Source organism: Botryllus schlosseri, chromosome 14 (assembly GCF_051294905.1).
Source record: "Botryllus schlosseri isolate E-star chromosome 14, Bs_hap1, whole genome shotgun sequence".
Classification (NCBI taxonomy): domain Eukaryota; kingdom Metazoa; phylum Chordata; class Ascidiacea; order Stolidobranchia; family Styelidae; genus Botryllus; species Botryllus schlosseri.
The window spans coordinates 7,598,886-7,615,242 of NC_137249.1; the positions used below are offsets into that span (position 1 = coordinate 7,598,886).

A 16,357-nucleotide genomic window follows, 5' to 3' on the forward strand; every position below is an offset into this window, starting at 1 on the left:
TTGAAATCTTCGTCATTGATATGCTCAGGTGCCGAAATGACTGGCGCCGAATAGTCTTGTCATTACAACGGGAGTCCCGCTGTAGTAAGGAGAGGAAAATATGGCACCTCGTGTAATATACGAAATATGTGAAATTGCATGGCTTCTCACTCGTACTTGTAGTTCTGAGAAGCGACAATCTTTACCGGAGGTCACGAAATACCAACATGCTTTAACAAAGTAATTAATAATAATGGTCCCGCGAGAATCTAATCCACGAGAACCGCATGAATAGTCCTAGCCTTGTGACCGAACATACCATCTGATGTATAATTTTGCAACGTAGCAAGACGACAGATATAAGCAGAAAAGTCTTGCATTGGCCGTTACCTAATCCGTCTCGTTTGTGAATCGCGTAAGATGCTAATACCAGACTTGGTTCGTCACGCAAAGGCTGCGTGTAGGTATTTGTGAATCGCAGAAATAGAGTGCAGTGATGAAATTCCACAAAGAAAAATGTGGTGTATGGGGTGAAAGCCCCAGAATTTGTGTTGATCACGTTATGGGGGCCCGATACCATTGTTTTTTAATATCCATAACGAACGTAAGGGGAAACACGGCGTCAAAAGAGGTGAAAAACACACATCGAAAGTTCGAAGTCAAGAGCCGCATGAAAACAAGCAAAGAGCCGTAGGTGGCTAGCGAGTAGGGCTGGGCAAAATCGAGTACCTGAGTGATTCGATTCTGAATCACGCAATATGCTTCGAGTCGAGTCGAGTAATCGAGTATCACTCATTATGACGTCATAACAGAGTGCAATACGTTAATGTTCAAACATGTACCGTATATGCCACCACAAAGAATATAGGGCCTGTTATCCATCCCATAAAAGATACTTTGGTATTTTTTCGACCATACCGATTTCATTCCACTTGGTGAAAATGTTGAGGGATCATCATGACTTCGGAAATGTGCCACGTCCAGTACCCTTCGTAGCTTGAACGATGTGTTTCGTATGCTGCGATACCGCCAAGCAAGGTTTCAAGGCTTCAACGGTGAAAATTAGTATCGAAACTATAATTCTCGTTGATAAATTAACTTTCGGGGGTAAGAAGCGTATAATTTCAGTACTCGAAAAAATCGTCTTTTACTACTCGACTCGAATCATTGAAATTAATACTCGATTCAGATTCGAGTACTCGAATCATTGTGCCCAGCCCTATACTAGCGAGCCTCTGGCCGGCATGTTTATCATATAAGCTAAGCAACCGGACTCTCGTAGTTCTAGTTCAGGATGATGATGACGACTATATGACGTGTGCTGTCGGGTGATTTATTGTACAGTCATCTCCCGGTTAAGTACGCAACTTGATCCTGAGTAGTTTTTGCTAACTTATGTGGTAGGGCAAACTTAGCAGTTAAACAGCCACCTAGGCTACGCAATGCACAAATTTTGCATGTCATTCTTTTCTGCTAGTGTACAGTACACCACAAGTAATTTGTTGGGTACAATTTTCTCGTTCGCATGATGTCAGGTAAAGGTAAGCGTTAAAGTGAATTCCAAACATTGAAAGTCATCGCCCAAGTTGTGTGTGCCGTCCTCTCCGAGTAAAAGAAGTATGGCAAGAGAGTATGGCATGAGTGAAGCTGCTATCCGAAAGATTTTGAAAAACCGGGTAGTTATTTGAAAGCGTTCTGCTTTGATGTCTGAAGAGACAAAAAGTTTCGAGCATCCGTTGGTCGGTTTCCTGAGCCGAAAGATATTCTATATATTTGGATTGATAGCATGCGCCGTGCACGTCTTCCAGTTTCCTTGAAATGAATGAATTGTTGAAAAAGTTGAACCCGTAATTTGTGAAGAATTTTTGCGTACTTATCTGGGATGCGAACTTAAACGGGTGCGTACTTAACCGGGAGTTAACTGTACAACTGTTTCGCATCCTTTTGTACAATATATATGTGCTCGATTGATTGTAGCCTATGTCGGTTGTCTGTGCATTTTGAATTATGTGAAATCGACACCTGACCCAGCAATGCCCTGCGTCGTCCGGGTTGGAATTCCATATAATTATGATCGCATCACAAGTCCAGTATACATTTGATATCGATCTGTCACTCATGAGTAATCAAGTTAGCACCGCGTGCGCTAACCTGCTGTTTCGGTTGTGCTAAGTGTAACAATTAGATGACATTTATCAGCAAATCATCAAATATTATCGATAAAACCGTTGTCACTATAGTCTCTAAGTAGAGTTTAACACGATAGCCCAAACGCATTTCGACTGTTTTTCATGCTGTTGCAGTGTAGCTACTATATAAATATATTATCGGCTACGAAGTATGCTGTCAACTATCACGAAACGAGTCGATTGATTTTATGCAGCGCTTTGTTGGTAGAGAAGTCGATAGCAGATCCATTAGGAAATTGTTGAGAACAATCGAGATATTATTCAGACTCTCAGGTCGGAAACAACTGCATTCATTTAAGTTGAACCGATGACTGAGTTTTTCAAGGATCTGAAAAGTCATGGTTGGCATAACAAAATCAACTCATGGTGAACCAAAGCGAACTAGTGCTTCATTTAACGCAGTTTCCGAAGTGGTGAGCAATGAGCACAGAAGTTAACGATCACAGCAGCAGTGCCACGAGAAGAAGTATTTCGCTCTCAAGTGGCGTATACGGTGATATTCTTGTTCTTTTTTATCGTCAATTACTGGTTAAATATGGCCCTGTCGACACGGTGAATTCATCACTAATCAGAACGGTGCCGACTTCAACGTCTTTCGTTACCTGGCGGTAAACTATAGTTTGCACGAGAAATGTTTGCATCGCATATGTATAGTGTATACATTGTGCTGTACATTGTACAGTAAACTTTACCATATGTACGTGTACGTATAATTGCAATGCATTTAAACAGCCAGTTATGGTACTTGGTGTGAAGCTTGACACCAGTCTTCGGCATTACAATATAGGCATTAGGCCTATAAATCTCAGTCGCGACAGATATATTTCATTCAATATGCACCCAGCAAGTGAGAATTTTCAATTCATTTCATAACTGCGCGTTACACAGACTACAAGTATGTATGCTCGAAAGGCACCAAGGATATATTGCTTGCAGCAGGGGGACATTAGTAATAAAGTGATGCGATGCAATTATTCCAATTGACCGTCGGTTGGTCTTGCAAGAATTAATTGTTTATATATTTGCGGGTCTATGATACGCACTCACAAATTAGTATCCTTTGAAAAGCATAGAGCAGCAAGATAAAAGAGAATTCAGGTTTTGTAAACTTCTCTCGTGAAAGTACTAAGTTTTCTGTAATATACAGGGTATTTATTTCGGCAGTATAGTTCCGTTTCTCTGATCGGGTAATAGCCTATGATACAGTAGAATTGCTTGCATTTACGACGGAATCGAGAATGAAGAGAGAAAGACCATTGGACATCTCTGAAATTACACTGAAATCCTTTTGGATTGCTGTTTATGGAGAGTTTCAAGGTAAACGAATGCATTGCCGTCACCTTGACTTTAGGTTAAGATTTTAGACATTATACAATAATACAGCGTTTCCATCACCTCCTAAGAAGACGATGGTGTTGGCCTAGCATCATCGTGAGACATTTTGTAGGAAGCTCATAGAATAATATTTGAATTATATTAGAATGTATCTTAAATCGTATTATCTCTATAATAGTTAATGTTGGAGCACGGCATGGCATTGTCTGCTAACAGTTCAACACGCAAATATCATATACAATTATTCAGAATATATAAGTCTGATGAAAATGTCGTGAATAGGTCAGTATAGAATAGGTCAATAGATCAGTCCGTGACGAGATTTTACCGAACTGGCTTGACGATTGACGATGGCATTTCGATTTTCAGCGACGATGCTCTTCATCTTGATGGCAACCGGCAGCGCAATGTCAGTTAATCAACCTTCTTATCTCCACGTGTCGTTGACTTTCGGATTATCCGTAGCAACCATGATTCAAGCCGTGGGGCACATTTCTGGGGGACACCTGAATCCTGCAGTATCCGTGGCGATGATGGTAACAAGTACGATTTCAGAGCTTTCCTGGAAATGCTTGCATTTGTATGACAAATTCTGCCAAATTTTGCAGGGCGAATTACTTTGCTGCGAGGGGTATTGTATGTTGTCGCTCAAATGGTCGGTGCGATTTGCGCGTCTGCTATTCTGCGAGGCATCACGCCGGACGCTATTGAAGGAGACCTCGCAGCAAACAAGGTAACCAGAACAGATCTACTTCTAATTCTTTACACACACGAGTGGCATGGAGGATGACCTCAAAATTACCAGCGAATCGCTGGAGGTTAACGCTTTTAACGCCTCCTCGCTGAACTACGTCCTGGTGTTGAGTACCTTATGGGCAGCGTATTGCAAACGCCTAATGTCAGATTTAGGGTGCTTAACCTTGAAAGCAATCGTCTGCGGGCCTCGTATGAATATAGCCATAACTATTGGGTTATTAGGGAGGATGATTTGTCCACCTTTTACACGAAATTTAAAATTTCCTCAGAGGACGCTTAAATGTCCTTCTTTTCGGCGATTCATCCTCTTTTACAGCTAGGTTAATGGACAGGATGAACTGAAAATTGGCAATACGCTTGCAGTGCGCAAACCGCTACGCTTTAGGCCAGTGCTTTTTCGTCGTGGTACACCCTTTTGACGTTTACTCGAAACTCGTACACCCCTGACCTCATAACACACTGACACCGTATAGTTAGCCTAATCCACGGGTGCTCATCTTTTTTGCTAATCACGGACGTATTTCGATTACAAATATATAGCATGCGGCTGCATTCAAGCGAAGAATCGTGATAGCCCATCTGGACGTCATACACTCATGTTAAAATTGACAACTGGGATCTTCGCACCGCCGAGAGCTCTTGTGGTGTTCTGTATACCTCGCGAATAAAAGTTTTAACCCGTAGAAGTAGAACACACAACCCCTCCGCCCCGCAGGCTTACTATATTTGTACCAAAATCGCTAGTATAAATGCCAGGAAAAATTACCTAGATTCCTATTTTAGTGATGCAGAGCGAGAAAAAAAAATTCCATCTGGAAAATTAACTTCGTCGATAATCTTGATTGTTTCATATATTACTGTCAATTATTTATCCATTTTTAGCCCACGTGATCAGATTAACCTGTAGATATGATGCAGGGGGAGGAGATGTCTTCGAAAATTTTGGGCAGAAAACTAATGATGTTGCATCTAGAGGTTTTTATTATTCACTGTGTTGCATGTTGTTATCTTTTGACCAATACCATTATAGGATTGTAGGCATACGATCGACACAGATATTGGAATCGGTCAAACGTGACAGAAAAACTTTCATTCGTGAGACGCACACGATACCGACTTGGTTCAGTTCAGTTCAGTACAATTTTATCATTTCACCACAAAACACCACAAGACTGCGATTCAATGAAAAGATAGGAAGGTGTCGAAGCGACCTACAGTATATATAGTCTATGAGTCGAACGTGGCAGAAAGACCTTCATTCGTGAGACGCATACGATACGGACTTGGTTCAGTTCAGTCCAGCTCAGTAAAATATTATCATTACAAAACACTACAAGACTGCGATTCAATGAAAAGATAGGAAGGTGTCGAAGCGACTTGGAGTATTCTTCTTACACCCACCTGGTCCTAGGCGATGTAAAGAGGAGGAATCCACAGTGAATGAAAAGTAAAAGATGTTAAGGACAAGCGACAAAATGAGGTGGCATGTAACGGTTGTCGGTTCTATACTATTACCGAGAAAACCATTACCGATAATGGTCATTACCGAGAATGGACACCACCGAGAATGGACATTACCGAGAATGGCCAATGTCAATAATATAGCTTACTGGGACTGACGTTGTCGAGAAATTAATACCTGAGCATCGATACCGAATGTGGTAACTCCGTGGTGCACACACACGACCTATTCATGTGCATAAGTTCCCTGCATTGCATATATTGCATTCTCGGTAATATCCGTTCTCGGGGGTGTTCATTCTCGGTGGTGTCCATTCTCGGTGGTGTCCATTCTCGGTAATGGCATTCTCGGTAATGGCTTTCTCGGTATTGACCGGACACCACGGTTGTCCAGATCGATACGTCAGGAGGTGGTTCGGTAAAGTAGAGGGTTTACTAGTATTCAGTCAGTAGAAATTGCTTGTATTTCGACTTGAATGTGGACATGCTCGACGACTGACTGATAGCCGGCGAGATACTGCTCCATACGTTAGGTCCGGCATATTTGATAGAAGGATAACACTGGGAAACAATTTTGAACGAAGAATTTGTTGACTGTGATGTTGCATTTGATTTAGGCTAATTTTGGCGTGCCGATTCCAAAAATGCCTCTGGTTTTCTTCTATCACGTCAACTTTTTGCTCTACGACATATGCCCAAAATATGCAAATTTTCACGATATCTCACGAACTTAGCCATATTACTTTTCCATATCTTATAAAAATCCACACTTTTACCACATAAGTTATATAGTCAAGGGCTCTATTGAATTATGTAGGAAAAAGGTACTAGTTTCGATCTAGGCCGATGTTTTCACCCATTTTTGGTTAGAGGATGCAATCATCCGAGGATATTTCACACACATATTTGATGCAAACTGCAGGATATGGCAAGAAAAATAAACATGACATTTACTATCAGCCATAGGTCCAATGCCCCATTCAGCTTATCCAGTGCAACCTGAAACTCCTATACGCTCGATAATTTGGATCAAGATGAAGATATTAGGGATAGCAGGCCAAATGATGAAGATTTTGAAATCGAAGTTGATTCAGAACGTAGGGTTAACACGAGTTATTGATCGGACATATGCTTTGGGACTTGGAATAGAAATCTTTGGAACTTTTAACATCCTTATGAAGTGAAAAAAGATTACTTGGCAAGGTGGGGAAGGTATCTCACTTTTGATCAGGAGAAAAATAGCCTTTTCTTCGTAGGCCTACTTCCGGTAGCTTGGTGTATTGTGGTGATACTGACATCGGCATGATACCGTTACCATGGATTACTGGAGGAGTTAGGAATCCAGATTTACATGTCAAATGAATGGTAAATGCCTACAGGTAGCTAAAAAAGGATCCTAAAGTGTGTCATTCTCCAAAATGGCAAAGTCTTAGGTGCAGTAACAATTGCACACTCAGTTAGTCTTCGTGAATAATACAGAAACATTAAGAGTAATACAGAAACATTGAATTGTTGCAATGTCACGAGAACGATTGGATCATATGTGTCAGCTTTAAAATATATGGTGTTTTCTAGTGGTCAGACAATAAGGATGCGCATGTAACCGTTCTATACACATGTGTCACTGCCATATCTTTATGTCGGACAGTAGACATTCAAAAAAGCTAAAATATCTAAATAATTTCCCTGAAAACCTCGACATAGTCAGAGATGGACAAGGAGAAAATGTCCCCCAACATCTGAAGATGATGGGGGTAAGATACCAGAGTAGATTGGAGCTTACGTAGGCTATGTTAGCTGACTATTGCTCGAGGATCAAACTAGACAACCTTTAGAATTATAGGTTATTAACCTAAATTTGGACCCTGAAACTCAATACTCAGCTTAAATCAAAACCAAATAAAGCAGTGAAAATGTTTATTTGAAGTCTATTGATTTACTTTCGACTGCTTGTGGTTTTTGAAACGTTTTATACAATAAACACAAAATATTAAAAATAGTGCTATTATGTGGGTTTTGAGACAATGTGGTGGGTGCCTAACCCAAAAAATTGACGTGATAGAGAAAAACGGAAGTCATTTTTTATTTCAGCGCCCAAAAGTTAGTCAAATTCAATTGTCTGATCAAAGTCAACAAAAACTGTGTTGACCAGTGAATAATCTTTCGCGTCGATTATATGATATTTAGACCACGAGGATGCGCGTGTGTAGTGCTTATGCACTTTTGATACCGTGGTAAATAAGTTATTGAAATTTTTGCGGCGGTCACCACTATGGAGCTAACACATAAACTTGGCAATATCTAGTTTCTGCGTATATTTTATGTTTAGAGCACCGAATCTTTTGAGCAGTGATTTGTTGGACGCACAACCTGGCCGCTTCGGGGCCCTGGCTATGATGCGTGGGACCTGATGTTGAAGTTTTTGCAGTGACTTGAGTGCGCTAACACTGGCTGTTCCCCAATAGCATTTGTTATGAGGCGTATTATCTTCCTCTGCGATTCGCATTTGTATGCGTGGGACTCAGACTACACTATTATATTAAAAACGAATAATCCAAGTCACCCTGTATCGCGCCAAACGTTAATAAAAGTTCCAGGTTGAATTAAAACCTCTCAAAGATTAGGGAACCAATTCGTTAAGTCAAATTGCATGTTGACGGCCGCCAACACACGCTAATTTAATGATGTGAAGCTTCGAGTCAAAGTGATGACCTTTTTGTTTTTAGTCAACACGCACAGAAGTATCGCAAAAAGTGGGTAATGCGGGAGTCGGGTCAAAGTGATCACCTTTTATTTTTAGCCAACACAGCAAGATAGCCAGTAAATATTTCAAAATCAGATGTTTTCAATTTCGGTAAAGACTCATTCCATTATAATTTAGCAAATTTTCTGACATTTGTAATGCATACCCTCAGAATTGTCCAATATTTACAAATGTTGTTCTTTTTTGAATTCTGGGTACATTAAAAAAAATTAGATTGAAAAATTTCCAGCGGTTCAAAAGATAATGCAATTCAAAATTATCATGTCACTAGGTGGCGCTGCACGCAAAATTCTCAAAAATCCATATTCTTTGCTGTAATGATGGTGGAGAATCACTTAAAATGTTTAATATACAATTTTGGGGCCAAGGAATTCAAAAAAATCAACATTTTCGCTCTAAACTCGAAGAAAAAAAAGTTACGGACAAAACAAAATTGGGGGGAGCGGACTTGAAAATCCATGTAGGCTACCGTTTACAGAAAAAAAAATTATTGCAAAATGTACTCTGAAGCAGTGTGATTGATAAACAATTGGAATTTTAAATTAATCTCTATTCCTCAAGGAAATCACGAAAAAAAATTATCTTTGCTTTAATTGATTGCTTATTATAGTAGTTACGGTGAGCAGATATGCACTGCTGCCCACCACAACTACTATTATAATCAATCACTCAAAGCAAAGATAATATTTTTTCGTGATTTCCATGAGGAATAGAGATTAATTTAAAAATCCAATTGTTTATCGATCACACTGCTTCAGAGTACATTTTGCAATAATTTTTTTTTCTGTAAACGGTAGCCTACATGGATTTTCAAGTCCGCTCCCCCCCAATTTTGTTTTGTCCGTAACTTTTTTTTCTTCGAGTTTAGAGCGAAAATGTTGATTTTTTTTTAATTCCTTGGCCCCAAAATTGTATAATTAGACATTTTAAGTGATTCTCCACCATCATTACAGCAAAAAATATGGATTTTTGAGAATTTTGCGTGCAGCGCCACCTAGTGACATGATAATTTTGAATTGCATTATCTTTTTAACCGCTGGAAATTTTTCAATCCAATTTTTTTTAATGTACCCAGAATTCAAAAAAGAACAACATTTGTAAATATTGGACAATTCTGAGGGTATGCATTACAGCCCCTGTTAAGTTATAATGGAATTCGCCTAAACTGACTTTCATGATCAGTCAGTGTCAGTTTATAATTATTTCCATCATTTCAAAACACCACAAAACTGCGATAAAATGATTTTTAAAAAGTGTCCTTATTTTCCGGATTCCAAAATATGGTAACGCTACAAAGCTGTAGCAGCATATAGAAACACCATGAATATTAGAGAAAACAAACGATACCAGCGATGCTTTTGCCTTTGAAATTCGTAGAAATTTACACGTGACACTTTGAAGTAGGGCGCTGCTTGACACCTATGCGAACCGTAACAGATGATGAATGGAGTAAGTCCAGCACAAGGGTTTGGAGTGGAACTTCTTATTACTTTTCAATTCATCTGGACCGTGTTTGCTACTACCGATGATGAACGAACTGATGTGAAAGGATCTCGCGCATTGGCAATAGGCATATCTATTGCAATCGGACACATGCTGGCAGTGAGTAGCGAAATATCAATAGTTATCGGTGACCGATTAGATGCAATCACGGTGAATATTTGGTAGATTGGATACACAAATTGCGGGCTCAATCCAGCAAGATCTTTCGGACCCGCTGTTGTCTCCGGATATTGGACCGATCATTGGGTAAGTAATAATATGCACCGATTCCTGTGTAGGCAATTACTCAATGGAACGGTAAGTATTTTCGCTGATAAAGCCTGCGATAGGCTATGCGTTACAATATTTTGGGTGGTGACAGAAATGTTTGGGAAAAAGAAATATTAACAGCTCCAGCAAATGATAGAAGCGGGCCGAATTCGATATAGCTTAAAAAAGCGAATTATATTAGTGGACGAGCCTCTATCTATCACAAAGACCATTGTTATGACAAACGTATTTCTGGCACACCATATAGGAGTCGGTATTCAGTTTTCAAACAAAACCAAATAATTTCCATCATTTTATTGCAGGTATTTTGGGTCGGGCCTCTGCTCGGAGCAGTTCTGGCTGGAATACAGTACGACTTCCTCTTGGCACCAACTGCGACTCGGGAACGATTCAGAGAATTCATCTGTTGCGATTCCGGAGCGCCGGCCGTCATGGTCAATCCCGTGAGCGTGGAAATGACGAAGGAGACAACCGGCACAACGGTCAACTAACGAGGACGCAATCATTTAGAGTCCACTGCAGTGGTTCCCAACCTTTCTGGCCTTCTGTTAACTTAACGAAGGGATAAATAGTATCCTGTACCTTGACACTGGACCGCTATTATAAGGTATAAACTGTATGTATCAACGTGGAGGAAACGTACAACGCCCCTCCGCTGTTATAATATATTAAAAATTATTGGTCGGGTCCATGGCAGCAGTTTGTGTTCTAGTGACCAGTAAATTAGTAGAAGCTTTTCCCGCAGATATTGTTGTTCGTAATTAAGTTTTACAAGAACTGATTGATGAATTTTTAACGGGGAATTCGCGTCATTGCTGACAGAAAACGGCCCTAATATCAATATGCTGGTCTGGTCCTGACGACAGTTTTACATTCCTGATACTATACTAGTAAATTTGAATCCTGTTGATTCGGTTCGACAAAACGTGGGCTTCACAATATAGAAGTGAAGTGATCATTGAACAATGATGTTGATCGAGGCTTTGTCGAGGCGATGGGAGATCATCACGTAAGCCAGTGATTCCCAACCGCGGCCCGCAGATAGCCTTCTTGCGGCCCCCACAAAATATTAAGAAATCGAGTATTGACAAAAAATAAAATTTTATATTTATAAAATGCACGTACTTGGCTTGGAGTCTGGAGTTTTTAATTAGGATTGCAGGAATGTCGTAAGTAGACTGCTAACGTTCGTCGCTGCTGTTTAATGCAATGTGCCCTAACTTTCCAGTTGAACGAGCAGTAGCTATAGATATAGGTATAGACAAGACCATAACTGCGGCACGCCACACCCTCCAATTGGGGAGGGGGCGAGCTCGAATGGGGCTCAAAATTATTTCGTGAATAAGCATAAATTATGGAGTATTTTTTTTTTAATTTGTGCATCTTTTTACTCTGGGCGTGATTTCATGCTGCCAAATATCTTGACTTTTGGGTACTTATCTCCCGAAAAAAATATATTTATCGAAATGGGCATATCGGCGTTTGCCATTACCGCGCCACGACGCACCACGACATCTTAAGTTTTGCGCCATGTAACATGCGACTCCAAGAAGTGCGTCAGAACGATTGGCAGCGAGAAAACCTTGACCGAAAAGGACTGCCCTTATGCTGACCGAAGCTTCGTTATATATACAAAATACTGTCTTGGCAATCTGAACCTCACAAGACACATATCATATCGCACGGACAAATTATATTTCAGTGAAGAAATACCAATTTGAAATTGTGTGCGTCTCTTAGTTTAGTAGCCTACGTTTGGGATATTCTATATTTTTTGATATAGCAGACAGGAGGTCACGAAATAACATCATATTACGGGGTCATACCAACGGGTTCTACAATGTCCAAGACACCTCACTTAGCTCTACCGGTAAATATGATTACGTGAGCAGCGCGGACAAGAAATTGATAGCAATAATGCAATTCCCAATAATATTGACCGATTCTATCATAAATTATCGAAAATTTCGCACTTGGCGCTGGCTCACTTAACGGTACAGCTAATTTCGCGGTGAAAGCGAACAAGGTGATAGGGGTAGGTTTTTCACCCTATGGGAGCCCAAGACCTGAGTATTTTTTGGGGAGGGGGGCTCACGAAGTGCTCTTTCGTTCCTGCCAACGGATATACGCCCGGAGATGTTTAATTATTATTGAGGGGTCCTACCTTTTCAAACACACCTCCCTCGGCTCTACCTGTAAAACTGATTACGTGAGCAGAGAGAGGATAAAAATTGATAGCAATATATATGCGATTCCCGATCATATTGACCGATTCAATTAGGAATTACAGAAAATTTTCGCGCTTCGCGCGTTTGGGCAATGAAAGCTGACTCACTAAACGGCCCGAAAGCAGCATAATTGGTAGTCCTACGGCTACAGCTCACGACCCAAGCGTCCGAGTAATTAGAAAGTTACTGTCGTACTGATTCCAAAAATACGAATTGAAATCTCGCCAGGGCAATAAAACTGCTCCGAAATAGCCACCAAAGATCGATTGTTCTGAACAATGGGAGCGCAGCAACACAATGACCATAACAATGGCCAATGGCTTAGAGCGATTGGTCGGAACAATGCCAATTTTCACATTTTGATTACTATTTTGGGTCCGTTTCATTGTCCTGGTATTCGTGCGGCCCCGACCGTACTCTGAAATTCTAAATTTGGCCCCGACACCGAAAAAGGTTGGGAACCACTGACGTATAAGCTACACAGCTTGACTGAAGAGTGATTGCACATGATTGTCTAGATATCCCGGGGTTGCATTAAATTCCCAGCAGCTTTTGAGAGCATGATATTTTGCAGATTCTTCTTGAGTTCGTATCAGCATCAGTATAAGTTTAATAATAATTTCATAATTTTAACATACCACAAGACTTCGATACAATGAAAAAAGGAAGGTGTGGAAAAGACTTGAAGTTCTGAAAGATTAGGCAGTTACCCGTCGAAGCATTGAAACTGTTCAAACTCCGGAAGAGATGGACGGCTTAGAAGATAGGGTTTTAAGAGGATTTGTCCTCTTTTTCGACTTTTTTGAAAGTGTCCTTGGAGGACGCCCAAATGTCCTCTTTTTATTAGATTCTGTTCTAATTTTTGAGAATTTTGGTTAAATATAGGGCAAAATCCGACTGTGATACAGTAAATCAGCAATGAAGTAACACTTCGGGAGCTGAGACGGAAAGTTGACTTTTTTTTTATTTTAGTCAACCGACCACGAAGGGTAAAATATTTACTACCCGCCGGTATCGCAAGTCTGAAAATTTTGAAAAAGTGACCTCCTTTCAGATTTCCAAAATATGGTAACCCTCAGAGGTGGTCAGTAACGAAGTACTTCTACTTTTTCGAAGTACTCAAGTAGTTTTCCACGACGTCTGGTACTTACTCAAGTAGATAGAATATTCGCTACTTCTACTTCTACTTCATAATATTTAGTGATCTACTTACTTACTTTTCGCTATTTTCATTTTGTCAAGTAGAAGTAGTGTAACCCTCCAATGAGAAAGAGAAACTAGGGAATTCTCGGGCTGTTTTCACGGAGTTTTAACTTTCAATTTCAAGAAAATTGATGTCACACCCAGAATTTCCGTCGCGCTTCATATCTAGTAGACATTGAGTTACAAATATGTTTTCACGAAAGTGAATCTTATTTAGGTTGCAGGCTGCATTGCACCAAATTGTCGCCCATATAACATATATCGTCACAGTAAATATTGCCCATCATAACGTTTGAAACTACCGTTTCGCAATCTCGCAGTTACCCATAATATCGTAATCTAGCAGCCCATGGCGTGTCCTAATCTGGAAAAGTGGGCTCTGACTTTTTGAACGTTAGATCTGTTTTAACAGACCACCGTTAAAACTGTCACGACAAAAGGCATAAAATACATTTTCCGCTTTTCTGATGTAGTATTGGAAGTTGTCGTTCGCAACTCGCAGTATCATTACTTGGAGTTCTAATTAGTTTCAGTTCTTTTGTCTGGAGAACATATATGTTTACGTTTAAAAGCAACTGTAGCATCGCCGTCTATTTTCCTACGATAAAATTACACTATATGGCATTTTAACATTATGCCATATTTTTTATCATCGTATACGAATCGCGCAAAGTGTTAACATCGTAACCATACAACTTCTCCGTATTGCTCTTCGACTAAATTAAAGCCCGTAATATGCGTGAGGGAACATGCCATGACATTTTCTAAAACGGGATGTTTCAGTAAGCAAAAAGCTAGTATCTCATTTCCAAAGCAAAACAATCATTTACATCTCATGATTCAGTCGAATGCTCATGCTGTCGGAAATTTATACCTTCTGGGATGCATCAATATGCATTGTACATGAAGCTCTCTGCACCCTCCTCATACCTCAATTTGCAGCTTTTGAAAGTCCATGCAAACGTATTATGACCGTTTTCAAAACTACTTACTTACTTGAGTAGATTTAAAGCCAGCAAATTCGACTTCTACTTCAAGTAGTTTTAGGTTGCTTATGTAAGAAGTACTTCTACTTGTACTTGAGTAGAGTTTTGCGTCGCTACTTCTACTTCTACTTGAGTAGCTTTCTTGACTACTTTGACCACCTCTGGTAACCCTGCTACAAGACTTCATACGTAGATATACTGGAACAGTCCACGTGATTCCAAATTTTGTTTGTAAGTTCACCTTTACATCGTTCTTGCAGTGCATTTCGAATGCAATCGTGCCGAGACCGCGGGGCAGTCAATCCCTCTCTATATAGTATTGGCGAGATCGACGTCATGATTGACTACGACAAAGCGATGCTATACGCTTTCGTTTTCGTGTGTAGATCAATGTAAGACAACACATAATCTTCTAAGCCACTTCTAAGTCACTGTTCGATGAAAAATTTAGGTTGTACCGACGTGAAACGTCTACAACGCAAACCGATTTTACGATAATAAATCAGGCGGAAGTCTGTGAAAAATGAGTAAAATGACTATTTGCCCGTATGCCTATTTAACATACGCTTACCGTTAGCATAAGCGACGGTACAAATTGACTGCTGGTATAACTTGGGTTGATTTGCGAATATTTGTAGGAGCGTAATTTTCTCAAATTACGTGCGACATTCAGGGCTTATAACTTTTGGCATGATAATTTGTGGCGCTTAAAAGACTTCAACGGAAGAAAGGCTACCGCTCGAAAGCTCTACGCTGTTTTTCAATACAAAGGCTTTGCGCAGATATTGTATGCGCCTTGTTGAACCGCGAACTAACCTCAGATGCAGAGCGACGCTGCCAGAAGTTGCCGAAAATGATAAACGTGATACGCAATGAAACTCCGTTGAGGTCATTCGGCAAGGGAAGGCGAAATTTAACTTGTTGTCGTTATAAATATAAAATCTATAAGTGAATTAGAATACAAAACGAATAATATACGTCCGGTGTGTCTTTATCATACATTTCATATATTTTTTGAGTATTTCGTCCTCCAATGGAGTAGAATGCGAGTTGCCGCTCACCTCTCAATACGTAATTCGTCATAAACACTAAATATAGGTCTGATACATCAATTGACACATGTTTGTATGCCATGTTTTTGCATGTTGCTGATATAATGCATGCAGACTCATTAATAATTATAATCATGCTGCATACAATCGTAGCGAAAAGAATGTGCTGTATTCACACCCAAATGGTGGTGGTACACGTCACGACAACTGAACGTAACTCAAGAAGGTTATCGCGGTTATAAATCCTGCGTCCCCACGAGCAGGCATAAAGTGGTGTGAGTCTGAGGTATGCATGACCTGTGCAGTGTGCATGTGCATATGCAATATGCATACCAGGAGTGCATGATGTGCAATTGTGCATATGCCGCTAGACAAGGAAGGTGTAGAAATAGCCCTTCACGGCTTTCTAAGTCTTGCACTCGCCCTCCATGCTATCCCAGTAATGCATGAGCGCCAAGCAGTGAAGTCATGGATACCAGTGTTACTACTTAGGTCTTAGGTCTGACCCGGCCGGGGATCGAGCCCACTACCTATACCTATCAAGAAGTAAGACGCTTCACCACTGCGTTATCTTGACAGGATATAGGATAGAATCAAGTCACGAAGATACGCAGCAAGTCTGGAGTCGTAC

General features: G+C 40.3%; 2 protein-coding genes across 3 annotated transcripts in view; one reads left to right on the top strand and one right to left on the bottom strand.

Moving 5' to 3' along the window:
- The window catches only part of LOC145455127 (large ribosomal subunit protein eL6-like), a 114,243-nt gene that overhangs the window by 10,524 nt on the left and 87,362 nt on the right, over nucleotides 1-16,357 (bottom strand). The gene's annotated exons all lie outside the window — the stretch shown is intronic.
- LOC145455126 (aquaporin-1-like) lies at nucleotides 3,291-11,373 on the top strand. Its single transcript, XM_080333084.1, has 6 exons — nucleotides 3,291-3,485; nucleotides 3,873-4,046; nucleotides 4,112-4,236; nucleotides 9,922-10,086; nucleotides 10,153-10,233; nucleotides 10,560-11,373. The coding sequence occupies exons 1-6, from the start codon at nucleotides 3,407-3,409 to the stop codon at nucleotides 10,746-10,748; spliced, it is 813 nt and encodes a 270-aa protein (XP_080189210.1). The 5' UTR covers nucleotides 3,291-3,406; the 3' UTR covers nucleotides 10,749-11,373.